The following is a 16,108-nucleotide window of genomic DNA, read 5'->3' on the forward strand; positions in this document are numbered from 1 at the left end:
CCGGGACAAGAACAGCACGTGCAGCGGTCCTGCAGCGGGAAGTGAAAGTCCAGTGTGGTTGGAGCACAGGAGAGAAGGGAGCTGGAGAGGTGGGTCAGAGTTTAAATCGGGGTGGAGGCTGCCCTAGGAGCCAGGGCCCTGGGGAGCCCTGGAAGGGTTTTGTGCAAGAGGGGCTGTCATGACTGCTGCTTTGAAAAGATTTTTCATTCGTCAGATACACACACTGAGCCTTACAGGTCCATCCAGCTCCTGGCAGAATGAGGTTTCTCACCCAGCTGCCTCCTTCCTGGGGCCCTGGCAGAGGGAGGAGAGGGACACAGGTAGCCTGGAGGCCCACCTCGGCAGACAGGAGGCTCTGGACTTGGTTTCTGCTCTCACGAGCTGTGCCCACCTCTGCATCCCCTAGGGCCCAGCAGCCAGGGGCAGCTCCGGAGGGAGGGAAGCTGTTTGCCAGTCCCACTGCCAAGATCCACCTCTGGCTTCCTTGCCCCTCAGAATGCGGTACCAGGACCAATTCTTCCCCCCTGCCCACCATTCCACCCACCTCCTCTGCCCTCTGGGGTCACCTGCCAAGGTGCTAACGGATGGGAGCAAGAGAGTGCAGAAGAGCAGACATTCAGGCCCTCAGGGGACTCTCCTCCCCTCGCCAGCACCTGAGTGAGCCGTTCTCCCACTACCCACACGCCCTGAAGTCTGGCTGGCAGAGGAAGACAGGAGGGTTCTCAGCCTCTCTTCAGTCCACAGAGGTTGTGGGTAAAAGGCAGTGGGAGAAGGTAGGCAGTGCCCACAGGGGTTGAGCTGCCAATCACGCTTGGCACGGAGTTGGCCTGGTGCCCTGACATCAGCTCAGGGGCTTGGGGGTCGGGGCGCGGCTCATGGGGTGGGGCTACAAACTGGGCCTTATTTGTATGCAGCCATGAGGGGTGGGGCAAGGCAGCTGGCATAATTCTCGATGCCATCTCCCCACCTCCACAGTGGCCAAGCCCACTGCCCCCATAACCTGGGGGACACTGTCCCCCACCCACCCAGTGTCTTTATCTCCTCTTTGACTGGATTTAAAGCTCCTGGACCAGTTCCTGGAATCCAGAGAGGGTGGAGGGGAGAAAAGACTCACATCCTTCAAACTGATGAAAATGCCCCTGGGAAGACTTCTGGGGAAAATTGAGCCCACTGGGGTTTATGAGAAACAAGGATGGAGAGGCGGGGTGAGGCTGAGCCAGCCTTTTCTGCGTCATTCCATTCCAAGGGTGATGCGTCTCCTTCATGTCTCTCCTGGGTGCCGCAAACTCTCTCCCCCTCCTTTGTTCTGGGGCAGCGTGGGGACCCCAGTCACCAAGCTCACTTCACGATTTACTAAGTCGGCATGTGGATCAGCGAGTCCTAGGCTAGCCAGGCCTCTGAAGGGTCTCCCTGGCCTGCAGCTCTCTGCCTGGCTGAGGTCCCTAACAGATACTGGGCAAGCAGGACCCCCTTAACAATCCCCACCAGCTAGGTGTCCCTGCTGTGCTCCAGTCTCTGTGGCCTGCATTTCATAGACGTTACCCCAGATAACTCACTAAGCCCCCCATAAGTAGAAACTATTATTGTTGTTCCCATTTTACAGATGAGGAAACTGAGGCTCAGAACAGTTAAGTGAGTTGTCCACAATCACCTAGAGAGTGAGTTGCAATGCCTGGATTTAAACCCCTGCAGAGGAGCTTCAGACCCCTTACAATGGGTGATTTTAACCCCCAGGCTGACCCACAAAGAAGGTTAAAGTTGTCCTCCTCACCTGTACCCAAAGGGAAAAGTGGTGACAGGAGACAGAAGCCCAGAGCACCTCAGGAAGTGACTGGGGTGGGACCAGGACAGGCAAGGCAAGCGAGGAGCAAACATGAGGAAGCCCTTGGGCCCCTGGGAGTGTGGGCCTTGTACTTGCAGGCACCTGAGTGGGAGGGCCCCCTTACATGCCTGTGTATTGAGTTATTCTGTAAGATTTCAAGATATTTTCCAATTTTTCAATTAATATGTTTTCTTGTATATGAAGGAAACGTTCCAGAGTCCACACAGATATTTACTTAGGTACGAGAATAAGGTTGGAAGAAGGAGGGAATGGGTTGGGCCATGCCAGTTGTAGCTGATTTGCTTTTTCTTTTCTTTTCTTTTCCTTTTTAAAATTGAGGTGAAATTCACCTAACATAAAATTAACCATTTAAAGGTGTACAATTCAGTGGTGTTTAGTACATTTACAATGTTGTGTAGCCATCACTTTTCTAGTTTCAAAAAGGAGGACATATACCCATTAAGTACTCACTCACTCACCTTCCCTCCTCCCCCCGGACCCTTAAAGAGTAAGGTGAACCTGAGCGGGTACACCTCCTTGTAGCCCCATCCTGCTAGGGCATGAGAGCTCACTGGCCTGCTTGCGGTTCCCTATCAGGATGGCCCCTTATCAGGACCGGAGGCCAGACACCCTTTGGAAAGGCCAGTTCTCTGACTCACATCCTCCGCTGATGGGTCTCCCTCATCTTCTGAGACCACCAACAGCCTGGGGCTGAGCTGTGGGTGCTGCAGAGACCCCCTCCCAAGACACACACACACACACACACACACACACACACACACACACACACACACTGCCAGGCTCAAACCCACTAAGCATGTGGCAGGGGAGGGGCCATGCCAGCAGCCTCTCGGACACGCCCAACCCAGGCTATCCTGGGCTCTACTCCCCATGGGTGCCCACACCCGGGCCTGCCCGCGGAGGAGCGCCAGGAATCCCAAGCAGCATAGTTGGGCGGGGAGGAGGGAAGGACCAGCTGTCTCTGGGACACAGAGAATTCCTCCACGGAGCCTGTCTGCAGTCACAAGGGACCCAAGAAGGTGCAGCAAAAGGCTCAAAGCCCAGCCCCCAGCCCAATATAGAGACTAAGAATGTTTTTTGTGTTTTCAGGGGAGGAATAGAAGGACTCTTCATAGTTCCTTAGGAATTTGAATTGTATGCCTTGAACCTGCCTCCCATTCCTGCCCCGCCCCCCTCAGCCTGTGTGAGGGGACACTTGTCAAGAGCGCCCGGGGAACCACAGGAGCAAACAGCCAGGACTTTGTGTGATGGTGACGCACTGACATTTCTGGGCAAGGCAAAAAATGCAGCCGCCTCCCTCCCAGCGCCTTGTGCCCTGACACTGGCTGGGGGAGAGCGGGGGATGGGGGGAGCCACCTGGGGGTCGATGCCAGCTCATCCTAGCTGTGCCACTGTGGGCCCTCCGTAACAATGTGGTTGGAAGTATGAACTCTGAGCCTACTGCCTGGGTGTGAATCCTGGTTCCACCATCTCTGTAACCTCAGACAACTTCCTAAGCCTCCCCGTGCCTCAGTTTCCTCATCTGTAAAATGGGGATAGGCGCAGCAGCTACTTCAGAGGAGGAGTGTGGGATCACCTGAGAAAGAGGGTAAAGCACCTGGCATCTCACAAGCTTTCAAGATGTTATCTCCTGTTATTATTATTATTATTATTGCTTTTTGTTAGCAGAGAACAGAGAAATGCTGTCCCCCCAGGTCAGCTGCTTGGTGAGTAAAGCTATGGAATCCTCTGTTCCTTTAGACTACCCTGAGGCGGGGGACTTGCTGATGGATTAAATGTAGGGTGCGAGAGAGGAGGAGCCAAAGATGACCCCCAGGTTGGGGGCAGTGAGTGGGGGTGGTTTACTTAGAGAAGGACCGGTGGTGGCACTATTTCTGGACAAATGAACCTGGAGATGTTGCCAGGCAGGGACACAGGAGTCTGGGGTTGGGAGACAAGAATCTGGGGGTCAGTAGGGGGTGAATGGAATTAAAGGAGGGATGTAGGTGAGACTGCCACAGAAAAGGTGCGTAAGAGGAAGGAGACAGCAGCCCCAGGGCCTGCTGCCGTCAGAGCTGGGAAGTTGTCTGAACAGACTCTAGATATCTGGGGTCCCTGTTCCCCAAGTGGTTGGCTTCGGCCCCCAGAGTGGGAAGTGAGTCTTTTCACATTGATTGACACCTGTGTGGGCCACGAGGTGGGCATCATCAAGTCTACAACTGAGGGAGAGTTGCGGGGGTGAGGGTCCAAGGAAACGGATCCTGGGGGCACAAGGGTCACATTTCTGGGATCATCTCAATGGAATGAAGCCAGGCCTTTTGAGTATAAGATGGCTAGCAATGGGAGTGAATAAAGCCCTAGAGCTGGGTTTGAGTCTGAGGAGGGTTCTGCTCTTTAGTTATTGCTTCCTGAAGTGGGAATTAAATGCACTACCTGACTCAAGCCTGGACATCTAAGTAGATGTTCTCAGGTTTCTTCAAACTCTGTAGTTGATGGATAATTTTGTCTTTGTCTGGAGTTTTTAACCTACACCTAAGCATCATGACAGAAATGGGTTGTTTATAGTTTCATTCATTCATTCATCCTGCTCTTGTGGATTTCAGGTGGTGATAAGTTCTGTAAAGTATGTAAAACAAGGTAACGGGACAGTCACAGAGATGGGAGGTGAGGTAGAGTAGTCACGGCAGGCTTCACGGAGGAGGTGGTATTTGGGTTCAGACCTGAACGACAAGCTGGAGCCACACACACACAGAGTATTCCAGGAAGTGGGGACAGTGAGTGCAAAGGCCCTGCGGCAGGCAGAACTTGGTGTCTTGAGAAAAATAGAGGACGGTCAGCACATAGTGAGTGGAGAAATGAGGAGGAGCTGAGGCTGTGGCGGGGAGCAGAGGGCAGACGGTGCAGGTTTGTGGAACGCCAGTCAGAGGCCTGAGTTTTATTCAGCTCACAATGGGAAAGACAGTGGACTACTCAACAATAAAAAGGAACCAACTATTGATGCATGCGACGACATGGACGAGTCTCAGAACAAATATGCTGAGTGTAAGAAGCAAGACAAAAAAGGAGCGCACAGTGTATGAGTCCATTTATGTGAAATTCTAGAAACCACGAACTAATCAGTGTGTGCCTGGTTGAGGGAGGGATGACCAAGGGGGTGAGGAAACTTTTGGGGGTGATGGATTCATTCACTATCTTGATTAGTGGCTGTGGCTTGTTGGTTGGACACATATGTTAAACTGATCATACCGTACTTCTTAAATATGTGCAGTTTGCAATTCATTGCTTACATGTCAATGAAGCTGGGAAAGATTTCGGAAGCCGCAAGTGGATTTCAGCCGTGAGGGGACATGATGTGGTTCAGCGAACAGACCTGGGGCAGAAGCCCGGGTTGCAGCAGGGCCTGGGGATGCTGCTCAGGCAGAGAGGAGGGTGGAGGGGTCCCCGTGGAGCAGGCGGAGCTCAGCTTCAGGGAATTCAGACCCCGGTGCCCCTTCTGATCCAGCTGTTGAGTAAAAGAAGACCTCGCAAATTCACCTTTTCAAGAGATGAGTGTCCATTTGAAGCCCATTTTTTAAAATCTCATTTGACTCCTCAGTGAAACAGAACTGTTTTCCCTGGGTTGTTTGACAGACAGCTGTGGCTGTGAGTTCTGTGAAGGCAGGACTCCGTCAGGCGGAATCCCTGCTGGAGCCACAGTGCCCAGCACAGGTGTTGGCACGTGTCAGGTGCTCGGTGAATATTTCAAATGAAGACATGAATGAATGAATGAATGAAAGCTTATATCGAGTAAGGCAGCTTCAAAGGGCAACCCTCCCGTGTGTCCTAATCCATAGCCACCTTCATTCCCAGACCAGATGGTACAACTCTCGGCCCTTCAAAGTCATCGACAGCAAAGACAGGCTCAGTGTGACCCCTCAGCTCTCCTTAACCAGGGGGAAAAAGTGGGCTGAGGGTTTCCTGCAACAGGTCTGGAAGTTCTGAAGAGAACAGGGTACCCGCTCCACCTCTAACTTGCTGTGTGACTCTGAGCAAGTCACTGTGCCTCTCTGGGCCTTCTCTTCTGAAAAAATGGGTGGTTGAAAGTTTCACCTCCTGAGGCCTTCATGAGCTCCATCTATTCCTTCATCCATTCACTCAAGAAACATCCTGTGATTCTAAAGGTTAAAACCATAAAAAAAAAAAAAAAAAAAGGACCTCCAGATCACCCTTTTTAACCAGAAAGTAAAAAACCCCCAATGCTTTCGCAGTCCTAGAGCATTGCTGTTGAGGTTTTACTATACTTTTCCTGGACTCAGTTTTGCTGAATTAGTGAAATGGAATTGGGAAAGAGAATACAATAGCATTCAAATTAATAAGTGTCCTGGCCCCCAATGGCTCCAGCCTTTATGTCTCAGACCCTATGCCCCTTCTTTTATTTTTAAATTTTTAAATTTTTTGTTTTTGCCCCTTGTTTTAGTGCACCCCTACTGGGGAGTAGACTGACAGCAAGGTCAGAGAGTCACTTTTGGTGTTAGGCATGATAATAAATTCTGAACAATTCACACAAGGAGAAGCCTGGGGTCATAGGAAGTCAACCAGAGAGGAGTCAAGCAAACTGGTCCCCACCCCAAATCTGCCTGCTCTGTAGTCATGTGACCCCACTTGAAATGTGACCCCTTCTCCTCCACAACCCCCGGGCCTCAATTTTCTAGGCTGGATCTTCTAGAGGGTCTTTCAGGAGCCTCAACAAGGCAGAGTGACAAAATCAGCTGCCTAAAGGGTCAGCAGGCATTATTTGTGAATGAAGCAGGACTAGTGTGAGACAATAGGGAGTGGTGGGGACTGTGGCAAAATGAATGCTGCAAGCTCAGTATAACAGCTATAGGGGGAGTGTGCACGCAGGGTAGCCAGATAATCCCATCTTTAAGAGAAGCCAAATGTGTGTGTGTGTGTGTGTGTGTTTGTGTGTGCGCGCAGAATGTATTATTTAGTTGTCAGCAACTAATTCAATTCAATACATTTTTGAAGGCTTCCTACTAATCAAGACTCAGGTCCATGCCCATCAGCCTTACATTTTCAACTCTATCTCCTTTCTTGTGGTTTCTCACTTTGTCTCCAAAGCCCACTGGATTTCTAGCACAGGTCTGGTCTTCTGAGAAATGCTAAAATGCTGGGTGAGGCCACGGAGGCAGGAAAGGATACAAGTGTGAGCACATGCTTGCACACGCGCGTGCACGCACACACACACACGCACACACGCACACCCTGCTTAGGGAGTGGTGTGTTCCCTGGAGCCAGCTGGACAGCATCCCTCGTGAGCCCACAGGGAAAACAAGTCAACTGGGAGATCCTCCAACTTCTCCCAATTTGTTCTCAGGCCTGGCAGGGAACCAGCACTTGGGGTTGTCTCTAGGATTTCCTGCCTGGGCTGCAGCAGGGGAGACATCCTGTAAGGCTGTGGTCAGCGTGCCAGCTTCTGAGAGCCACAGTGGGAATCACACACTGGTCCCTCAGTTGTAAACAGCAGATAGGAGGCTTACCTTCCCCACATCATAATGCAACTACACCCTTCTCCTCCTAAAACTCAGAAATCATCCCTCCTGTCCAAGATGGATATACATGCATTTGTATATATTTGTTTGCCTATTTACTATGTGCCCAATAAAGTGTTTATGGGACATCCATTGTGTACAGGGACTGAGGGTACAGAGCTGACTAAAATCTCAGGGCATCCCCATTCCCTCCACTTTGCTTTCTTCCCCCATCACTCTGCCAAAACCTATTCTTACAGTTCATCCAAAGCCTCCTGGGGACTAAACCCAATAATCTGTTTTTCTTCTTAAAATTTTTTCTTAGCAATGAGCACATCCAATATCATTAGGGAAATGCAAATCAAAACTACCATCTCACAGACACCATCTCACACCCATTAGGATGGCTACTATAAAAAAGAAAAAACAGAAAATAAGTTTTGACAAGCATATAAAGAAATAGGACCCCTTTTTGGTGGGAATAGTATGGTGGTTCCTCAAAAATTTACAAACAGAATTATCATATTATCTAGTAATTCCTCTTCTGGGTATATGCTCAAAATATTTGAAAGTAGGGTCTCAAAGAGATATTTGTATGCCTGTGTTCATTGTAGGATTATTCATAATAACTAAAATGTGGAAGCAAACTGAGCACCCATTAATAGATGAATGGATAAGCAAAATGCAGTACAATGGAATATTATTCAGCTTTAAAAAGGGAAAGAGGGGGCTTCCCTGGTGGCGCAGAGGTTGAGAGTCAGCCTGCCGATGCAGGGGACACGGGTTCGTGCCCCGGTCCGGGAGGATCCCACATGCCGCGGAGCGGCTGGGCCCGTGAGCCATGGCCACTGAGCCTGCGCGTCGGGAGCCTGTGCTCCGCAACGGGAGAGGCCACAACAGTGAGAGGTCCGCGTACCGCAAAAAAAAAAAAAAAGGGAAAGGGTTTTGCAATATACTACAACATGGATGAGCCTTGAGGACATTATGCTAAGTGAAATAAGCCAGTCACAAAGAGAAGAGGCAACTACTGTGTGATTCCCCTTATATGAGTTACTTAGAAGACTCAAAAATCATAGAGACAGAAAGTAGAATGGAGTTGGCATGGGGAAATATGGGGAGTTATTGTTTAATGGCTACAGACTTTTAGTTTTATAAGATGAAAAGAATTATGGTGATGGGTGGTGGCGATGGCTGCACAATATTATGAATGTATTTATTACCAATGAACTGTACACCTAACAATGGTTAAGATGATACATTTTACATTACGTGGATTTTACCACAATAAGAAAAACTGAAAAAAAATCTTATTAATGAGCACCCCCAGCACCCAGACTTCGGTTTCTAAATACCATTCTCCAATAAAAGGAAACAGGGCTCCTTGGAGAAAGGGCTGATTCTAAGGCTGGAGCAGAAAAAAATTCAAGATGAGGCTTGAATTTTATCTGGCATCTTATAGGGCCAGAAAGTAAGGAAGTACTCAAAAAACAAAAGGATGGGGGGTGTCAAAGAGACACAGGAACCAACCCAGAAGAGCTCCCAATGCCCAAAGCTGGAACAATTTGAGCAACACAAGAAATAATGTAGTATTTTTCTTAGAGAAGAATTACAAAATACTCCCCTTCTAAGAGGTGGAGCTTAATCCCCCCATCCTTGAGTGTGAGCTGGACTAATGACTCACTTCTAAAGAATGAAGTATGGAAAGGGGAGAGCAATAACTGTACAAGGGAGAAGGCTGGCAGATGCCACCTTAACCACGTGATCAGTTTTACATCAGCAGGTATGTCATGCAGACATCATGAATGCCCTCATAGGAAGGGACGAGAAGGATACTGCACCTCCGGTCTTCCCTGCCAAAACTGTAACCCCAGACTAGTCATGAGAAAAACATCAGACAAACCCAGGTTCAGGGACATTTAACAAACACCAACAAATACAGGGACTCTTCAAAACTGTCAAGGTCATGAAAAACAAGGAAATATGGAGAAATGGTCATAGACAGAGGAGGGTGATAACTAAGTGCAGTGTGGTACCCTGGATTGGACCTTAGAACAGATAAAGGTAAACAGGAAAAACAAATTCTGGAGTTTAGTTAATAGTAATGCACAAATGTTAATTTCTTAGTTTTGACAAATGCACCATAACAAACAGTTATATAAGATGTTAACATTAGGGGGAGGTGGGTGAAGGGTACATGGGAACTCTCCGTGTTGTCTTTGCAACTTTTCTGTGAATCTAAACCTATTGCACAATAAAAAGTCTATTTAAAAAAGCATTTCCTGGGCTTCCCTGGTGGCGCAGTGGTTGAGGGTCCGCCTGCCGATGCAGGGGACACGGGTTCGTGCCCCGGTCTGGGAAGATCCCACATGCCGTGGAGCGGCTGGGCCCGTGAGCCATGGCTGCTGAGCCTGCGCCTCCGGAGCCTGTGCTCCGCAACAGGAGAGGCCACAACAGTGAGAGGCCTACGTAATGCAAAAAAAAAAAAAGCATTTCCTCCTGATTAAAAAGGAACACAGGTTCACTGTAGATAATTCTTAATATAAGCAAATAAGAAACCAGCAGTTACTTACCATCAACTCTGTTAACATTCCAGTGTATTTCAATGCAATCTTTTTTCCTGTGCACAATTTTGTTCTCTGCACTTTTTTAAAAAATTGAAGTATAGTTGATTTACAATGTGGTGCTAATTTCTGTTGTACAACAAAGTGATTCAGTTATACATGTACGTACATTCTTTTTAATATTCTTTTCCATTATGGTTTATCACAGGATATGGAATATACAGTAGGACCTTGCTGTTTATCCATTCTATATATACTAGTTTGCATCTGCTAACCCCAAATTCCCACTCCATCCCTCCTCCATCCCCCTCCCCCTTGACAACCACAGGTCTGTTCTCTTTGTGAGTCTGTTTCTGTTTTGTAGATAAGTTCATTTGTGCCATATTTTAGATTCCACATATAAGTGATATCACATGGTATTTGTCTTTCTCTTTCTGACTTACTTCACATAGTATGATAATCTCTACTTCCATCCATGTTGCTGCAAATGGTATTATTTTGTTCTCTTTTATGCCTGATGTACGCTGCACTTTTAGCCTTACAAGCATATTCCTTCAGCACTCAAGCATTCAGCGAGCTTCATTTTGGTAGCTACTTAATATTCCATGACTTGATTGCGCTGTATTTTACTTAGCTGCTCTCTCTGCTGTTGGACATAACTTTCAGAGGTTTCCTATGATAACTAACTCTTTAGTGCTTAATCTGAGTCTGCATCTGGGATAGTCTTCTAATGATAGAGTCTTAAGGAAGACATTTATAAGTTGAAGCGTGTGGGTATTTTTAAAGCTCTTGACACTTATTGCCAATTTACTTTCCAAAAGTGTACACCCATGGGTACCCAGGTCCATGGTGTGTTTAGGATGCCTGCTTCCAAAGGGCTTTCCTTATTCTTCATCTGAATACCCTCACTCTTGCACCTCTTTCTGCAGTCCCCTTGACGTTGCTTCTTCTGGGCTGTTTGCCTCTCTCTGCGCTCTCTCTGTTCCCTCCTTGGTCCTCTGTTCACTCCAGCATCACATTCCTCCAGTGAACCTCTTTCATGATTTAGCATCTCCTGCACCAGTCCATCTATCCCTGAGGCTTCGGATATCTCCTGCATCCCCAGGCACAGCCTCACTAGCCTCTCTCTTGAGCTCTAAGTTTACATTTCCACTCTCCTTTCAGATAGTTACACCAGGACATCCCTTAGGCGATGATTCAAACTCCACGCATGAAAGGGAAGTTGTCTACATTTTCTCTGCCTCTATCCATCACCCCACTCACTCCACTGCTCAAGGGCACAGCATCCCCAAGCATCAGCTACTCAAGCCAGCCATCTCTGCCCCATCCCAGTCTCCCACTTGCCCTCTTCAGTCCATACTCTAAGGATTTGGGCCTCAACCACATGAGTGCTCCTCACGCACCTGTCCTGATCCAGAACTTCTGCCTCTTGTGCCTGACATTCTAACAGCTTGGTCTCCCCACCTCCCTCCATCATCCCTCTGCTCCTCATCAGGAATTATTTCTGAAACACTAACCTGGTAATTTTCACATCCCCACTTTAAAGATCCTATGGGCTCCCTACTGCCCATCGCCATGACTCCTTGGGTGCAATGCATTCAAGTCACCCAATAGCATTGCCACTCATTTGTAGGAAAACTGACTCTATCCTCTTTCAAGCGAAATTTCCTCAAGCACGGAGTTTCTGTTGGATGCTAAGTAGCCTTTAACACCTCTTTAAGACTCTCTGATCTCCTTTTTGAACCAAAGAAGACTTCAGACAATATTACCTAAACAGACACCATTAGCAGTATTTTGTTTTTTCAACTCCTGGCAAAGCAGGTTTCCTGTTTGCAGTCATGCTATAAATCTGCCTTTTAAAATAAATTTGTCTTTTTTTAAAGTGCAACAATCTAAAAGATTGAGTGAATAACAGTAAAGATGGTACAGACATACCTCGGAGATACCACGCGTTCAGTTCCAGACGATTGCAATGAAACCAATATCGCAATAAAGCGAGTCATATGAATTTTTCTGGTTTCCCAGTGCATATCAAAGTTATGTTCACATTATACTGTAGTTTATTAAGTGTGTGAGTGCTATGTCTTTCAAAAAGTATATACCTTATTTTAAAAACACCTTATTGCTAAAAAATGCTAACCATCATCTACGCCTTCAGCAAGTCGTAGTAGTAACGTCAAAGATCACTGATCACAGGTCACCATAACAAATACAATAATGATGAACAAGTTTGAAGTATTGTGAGAATTACTACAGTGTGACACAGAGACACAAAGTGAGCAAATGCTATTGGAAAAATGGCACCAAGAGACTTGCTCAATGCAGGGTGGCCACAAACCCTCGATTTATAAAAAACGTATTATCGGCGAACCACAGTAAAGCAAAGTGTGATAAAACAAGAGATGCCTGTACTTGGTCATGGCAAAAATCGTGGAGGTGTTATTTGCTACTCAGAGTCTGGTCCCTAGACTATCAGCATCGTCAGGGAGCTTGTTAGAAGTTCAGAATCTCAGGCTCCACCCGAGACCTACTGACTCAGAATCTGCATTTTAACAGGATCGCCAGGTGATCCGCACATGCTTTTAAAGGGTTGGGAAGCACCGATGTGAATAATGAACCAGGAAAAAGTCAAAGCTATTTGTCCTTCACGACCTGGCCTCATCCAGTCCTTCTAGATGATTCACAGCCTTTCCAAGGGCTTCTCCATCCCGGGCGCAACTTTCTGCCTCAACCCATGCCATTCCTCTCACCAGAAATACTGTCCTTTTCTCCCTCAACCTTCTCATCATTCAGGACTCAGCTCTAATAGTAAGTTCTTTTTTCTGTTGTTTGAGATGAATTTCACGTAACATAAAGTTAACCACCTAAAGTGGACCATTCTATGGCATTTAGCCCATTGACAATGTTGTCCAGCCACTTCTACCTGGTCCCAAACGTTCTCGCCACCTCAAAATAAAACTCTGTACCCGCTAAGCAGTCACTTCAATCCCCTCTCCCTGGCAACAACCCATCTGCTATTTCTATGGAGGTGCGTATTCTGGGCATTTCATATCAATGGAATCATACAATATGTGTCTGGTTTCTTTCACTGAGTATGATGTCTTCAGGGTTTATCCGGGTTGTAGCAGGTATCAGTGCTTTGTTCATTTTTAACGGCTGAATAATATTCTATTGTGTGGGTAGACCACATTTTGTTTATCTGTGAACCCACTGATGGACATTTGGGTTGTTTCTACCTTGTAACTATTGTGATTAGAGTTGCTATGAACTTTCGTGGACAAGTATTTATCTGTTTTCAATGCTCTTGGTTGTATAACCAGGAGTAGAATTGCTGGGTCGTGTTTAACTTTCTGAAGCAATGTCCCTTCTTCACAGAGCTTTCCCTCAACCCTGACCTGCTTCCTCCTGCCCCAACACGGAATGAATTTTGCTGCCCCCTTCTCCCACTGCAATTTCTAAAAATGTCTAGCAAGGCCAGGATCCAAACCCAGGACTTTTGACTCCAAATCCTATTTTTTTTTGCACTGCCCTACATGGCTGACAGTTACTTCCACCTCAGACTGACCTCGTTTTATAGAACAGGCTCAAGGCCACTCGGCTCCTGAGTGACAGCTGGTCTCTGGACTCTCAGCTCTGATGTCCAATCTTTGGACACCATGGTCTATACTGTGCTCCTAAATGGACAAACAGGTTTAGAAAAGGTGGCCTCTTCCATTCCTGGCAAGGCTGACAACCTTACAATGCTCCGTCACCGAGAGGGGGTCACAGTCTGTCTCCTCCTGGGATCAGCCAGAAAGGTGGTTCTGCAGCAAGGAACGAGCTCCAGGATTCCTGGCATGGCACATTTATTTTAGCTCTTTATATATATATATATATTTTTTCCCCATGATAGGAGGAAAGGAAGAAAATGACTCTTTTGTCTTTCTGACTTTGCAAATTCTATGCTGTGTAAGGAACGTGCATGGAGTGGGGCACCAGGGGCGCCAGGAGCAGCGGCGGCTCAGGGGCAGATCCCCAGGCAGGGGGCGCTGGGGAAGGTCTTCCTCATGCCCATGCACTTCTTGTCAATGCACAGGGTGTTGGCCTTCATGGCCAGCTCGTGTTCCAGTCGGCACTTGGTCATGACCAGCAGCTGCTGCGTGTCCTGCGTCTCCCGCAGCCTCAGCTTGAGGGTCTGCACGGTGTCGTTGATGGTGCACACCTCGCTCATGAGCCTGGGGAGAGAGCAGAGGGGAAGGCACGGTTCAGCCAGCCGGGCGGCACAGGTCTCCCTTGTGTCAGGAGCCAGGTGGGAGGGGCTCGGCTGGCAGAGAAGACAGAGGGGGAGCAAGCAGACAGGTGAACACACAGCAGAGCTGCTGAGGGCAATGAGTGCAAAGGGAGAAGTAGATGAGATGTTCAGGAAAACAATCTGGCAGTTCCTCAGTTAAACACAGACTCGCCAAAGGACACAGCAATTCCACTCCTGAGTATGTACCCACAAGAACTAAAAACAGACACTCAAATACTTGCACAAATACTCGTGGGGCACTAATAACAAGAGTCAACAGGTAGACACAGCCCAAATGTCCATCGACAGATGAATGCATACACAAAATATGGTCTATCCCCACACTAGGATATTGTTGAGATGTAATGAAAAGAAATGGAGCAGCGGTACGAGCTACAACATGGATGGACCTTGAAGACATGATGCTGAGTGAAAGATACCGACACCAAAGCTTATATATTGTCCGATCCCATTTATATGAAATGATCAGAATAGGCAAATCCATAACAAGAGGTAGTAGATTAGGGGTTGCCAGGGGCTGAAGGGAGAGGGATAGGGAGTGACTGCTAATGAGGATAGGACTTCCTTTTGGGTCAAATGAATGAAAACGTTCTGGAGCTAGCTGCACATTGTAAATGTACTAGGTGCCACTAATGGTATGTTACTTTATGTTGTACGTATTTTATCACAGTTTTTTAAAAAACCCAGATAACAGGGCCAGCCTCATGTAACTAAGATGGTCAGGTGTGATGTCTGCTCTTGGCATCCATCTCAGGTCCCACCTGTGCCCCAGCTGCCGGGAGTGTTGGCTGTTGATGGCTCCTAGGTCCACATGTCTCCAGGGAAGCCAATGGCTCACCAACGGCAGTGGGTACAAAAGGCCATCCCCTGCCTCAGGGTGGAACCAGCTCCGTGGTGTAATTCACGCTCCAGAGTTCCCCGTGGGATCAGGCTGAAGCGGGGCTCCCCTATCCTGAAGCTCTGCTCCTGTGGGACCTTCCCAAGGCACCAGGAAAAGCCTTTCTGAGGAGGGAACGTTTGAGCGAATGAGCTGGCTGTGTAAAGATCAAGAGGGAAGCACTCTACAGCCGCTGATCTAGAGAACTCTGTGCGATGCTAGTAATGTTCTATATCCGCACTGCTGGATCCGGTGGCCACTAGCCATGCGGAGCTCATGAGTAATTGCAATGCAGCAAGATCAACTGAGGAGCTGGATTTTTCATCGTTTTTCATTTTAAATCATTTAAATGTAAATGGAAGAGCCACACCCAGCTGGTGGCTACTGAATTGGACCGTGTGGTTCTACAGAGAAGAGCACATGCAAAATCGATTGGTCTGGATTTTGTTCTCAGGGCAATGGGAAGGCGCTGGTGAGGCGGTGGGCGCTGAAATGGGGAATGATGTGCTGATTCAGATTTAGGATAACCTCCAGGCTGCTGGGTAAAGATTAGATTGGACGGGGATAAGAGTGGAGGCGGGAGAGAGATTAGGGTTATTTCAATATCCAGATTGAGTGGGTTGAATAGTGTCCCCCAAAAGATATGTCCAAGTCTGAACCCCAGTACCTGTGAATGTGATGCTCTTTGGAAGAAGGGGTTTTTGTAGGTGTAATTGAGTTAAGGATCTTGAGAAGAAATCATCCTCGATTTAGGATGGGCCCTAAATCCAACGACTGGTCTTGTAAGAGAAAGGAGGGGGAGATTTGAGACACAGAGACACACAGGGAAGAAGGTCATGGGAAGACGGATGCAGATGCAGTGATGCAGCTACTAGCCAAGGACCACCAGCCACCACCAGAAGCCAGTTGAGGGGCCGGGAAAGGATGCTCTCTCAGAGGCCCCAGAGAGAGCCAACCCTGTTGATCCCTTGATTTCAGATGCTTGGCCTCCGCAAGTTTGAAAAAATAAATTTCTGTTGTAAGCCACCCAGTTTCTGGTAATTGGTC

The 16,108-nt window shown here is 47.8% G+C and overlaps 1 protein-coding gene across 1 annotated transcript in view; it reads right to left on the minus strand.

The window, feature by feature from the left end:
• Positions 1 to 13,893: 13,893 nt before the first annotated feature.
• TEKT5 (tektin 5) overlaps positions 13,894 to 16,108 on the minus strand; it is a 38,392-nt gene continuing 36,177 nt past the window's right edge. The window contains exon 7 of the mRNA XM_060033047.1: positions 13,894 to 14,107. Coding sequence (XP_059889030.1) covers positions 13,894 to 14,107 — 214 coding nt within the window. The remainder of the gene's footprint in view (positions 14,108 to 16,108) is intronic.

The sequence above is a fragment of the Delphinus delphis genome, chromosome 15 (genome assembly GCF_949987515.2).
Source record: "Delphinus delphis chromosome 15, mDelDel1.2, whole genome shotgun sequence".
NCBI lineage: Eukaryota > Metazoa > Chordata > Mammalia > Artiodactyla > Delphinidae > Delphinus > Delphinus delphis.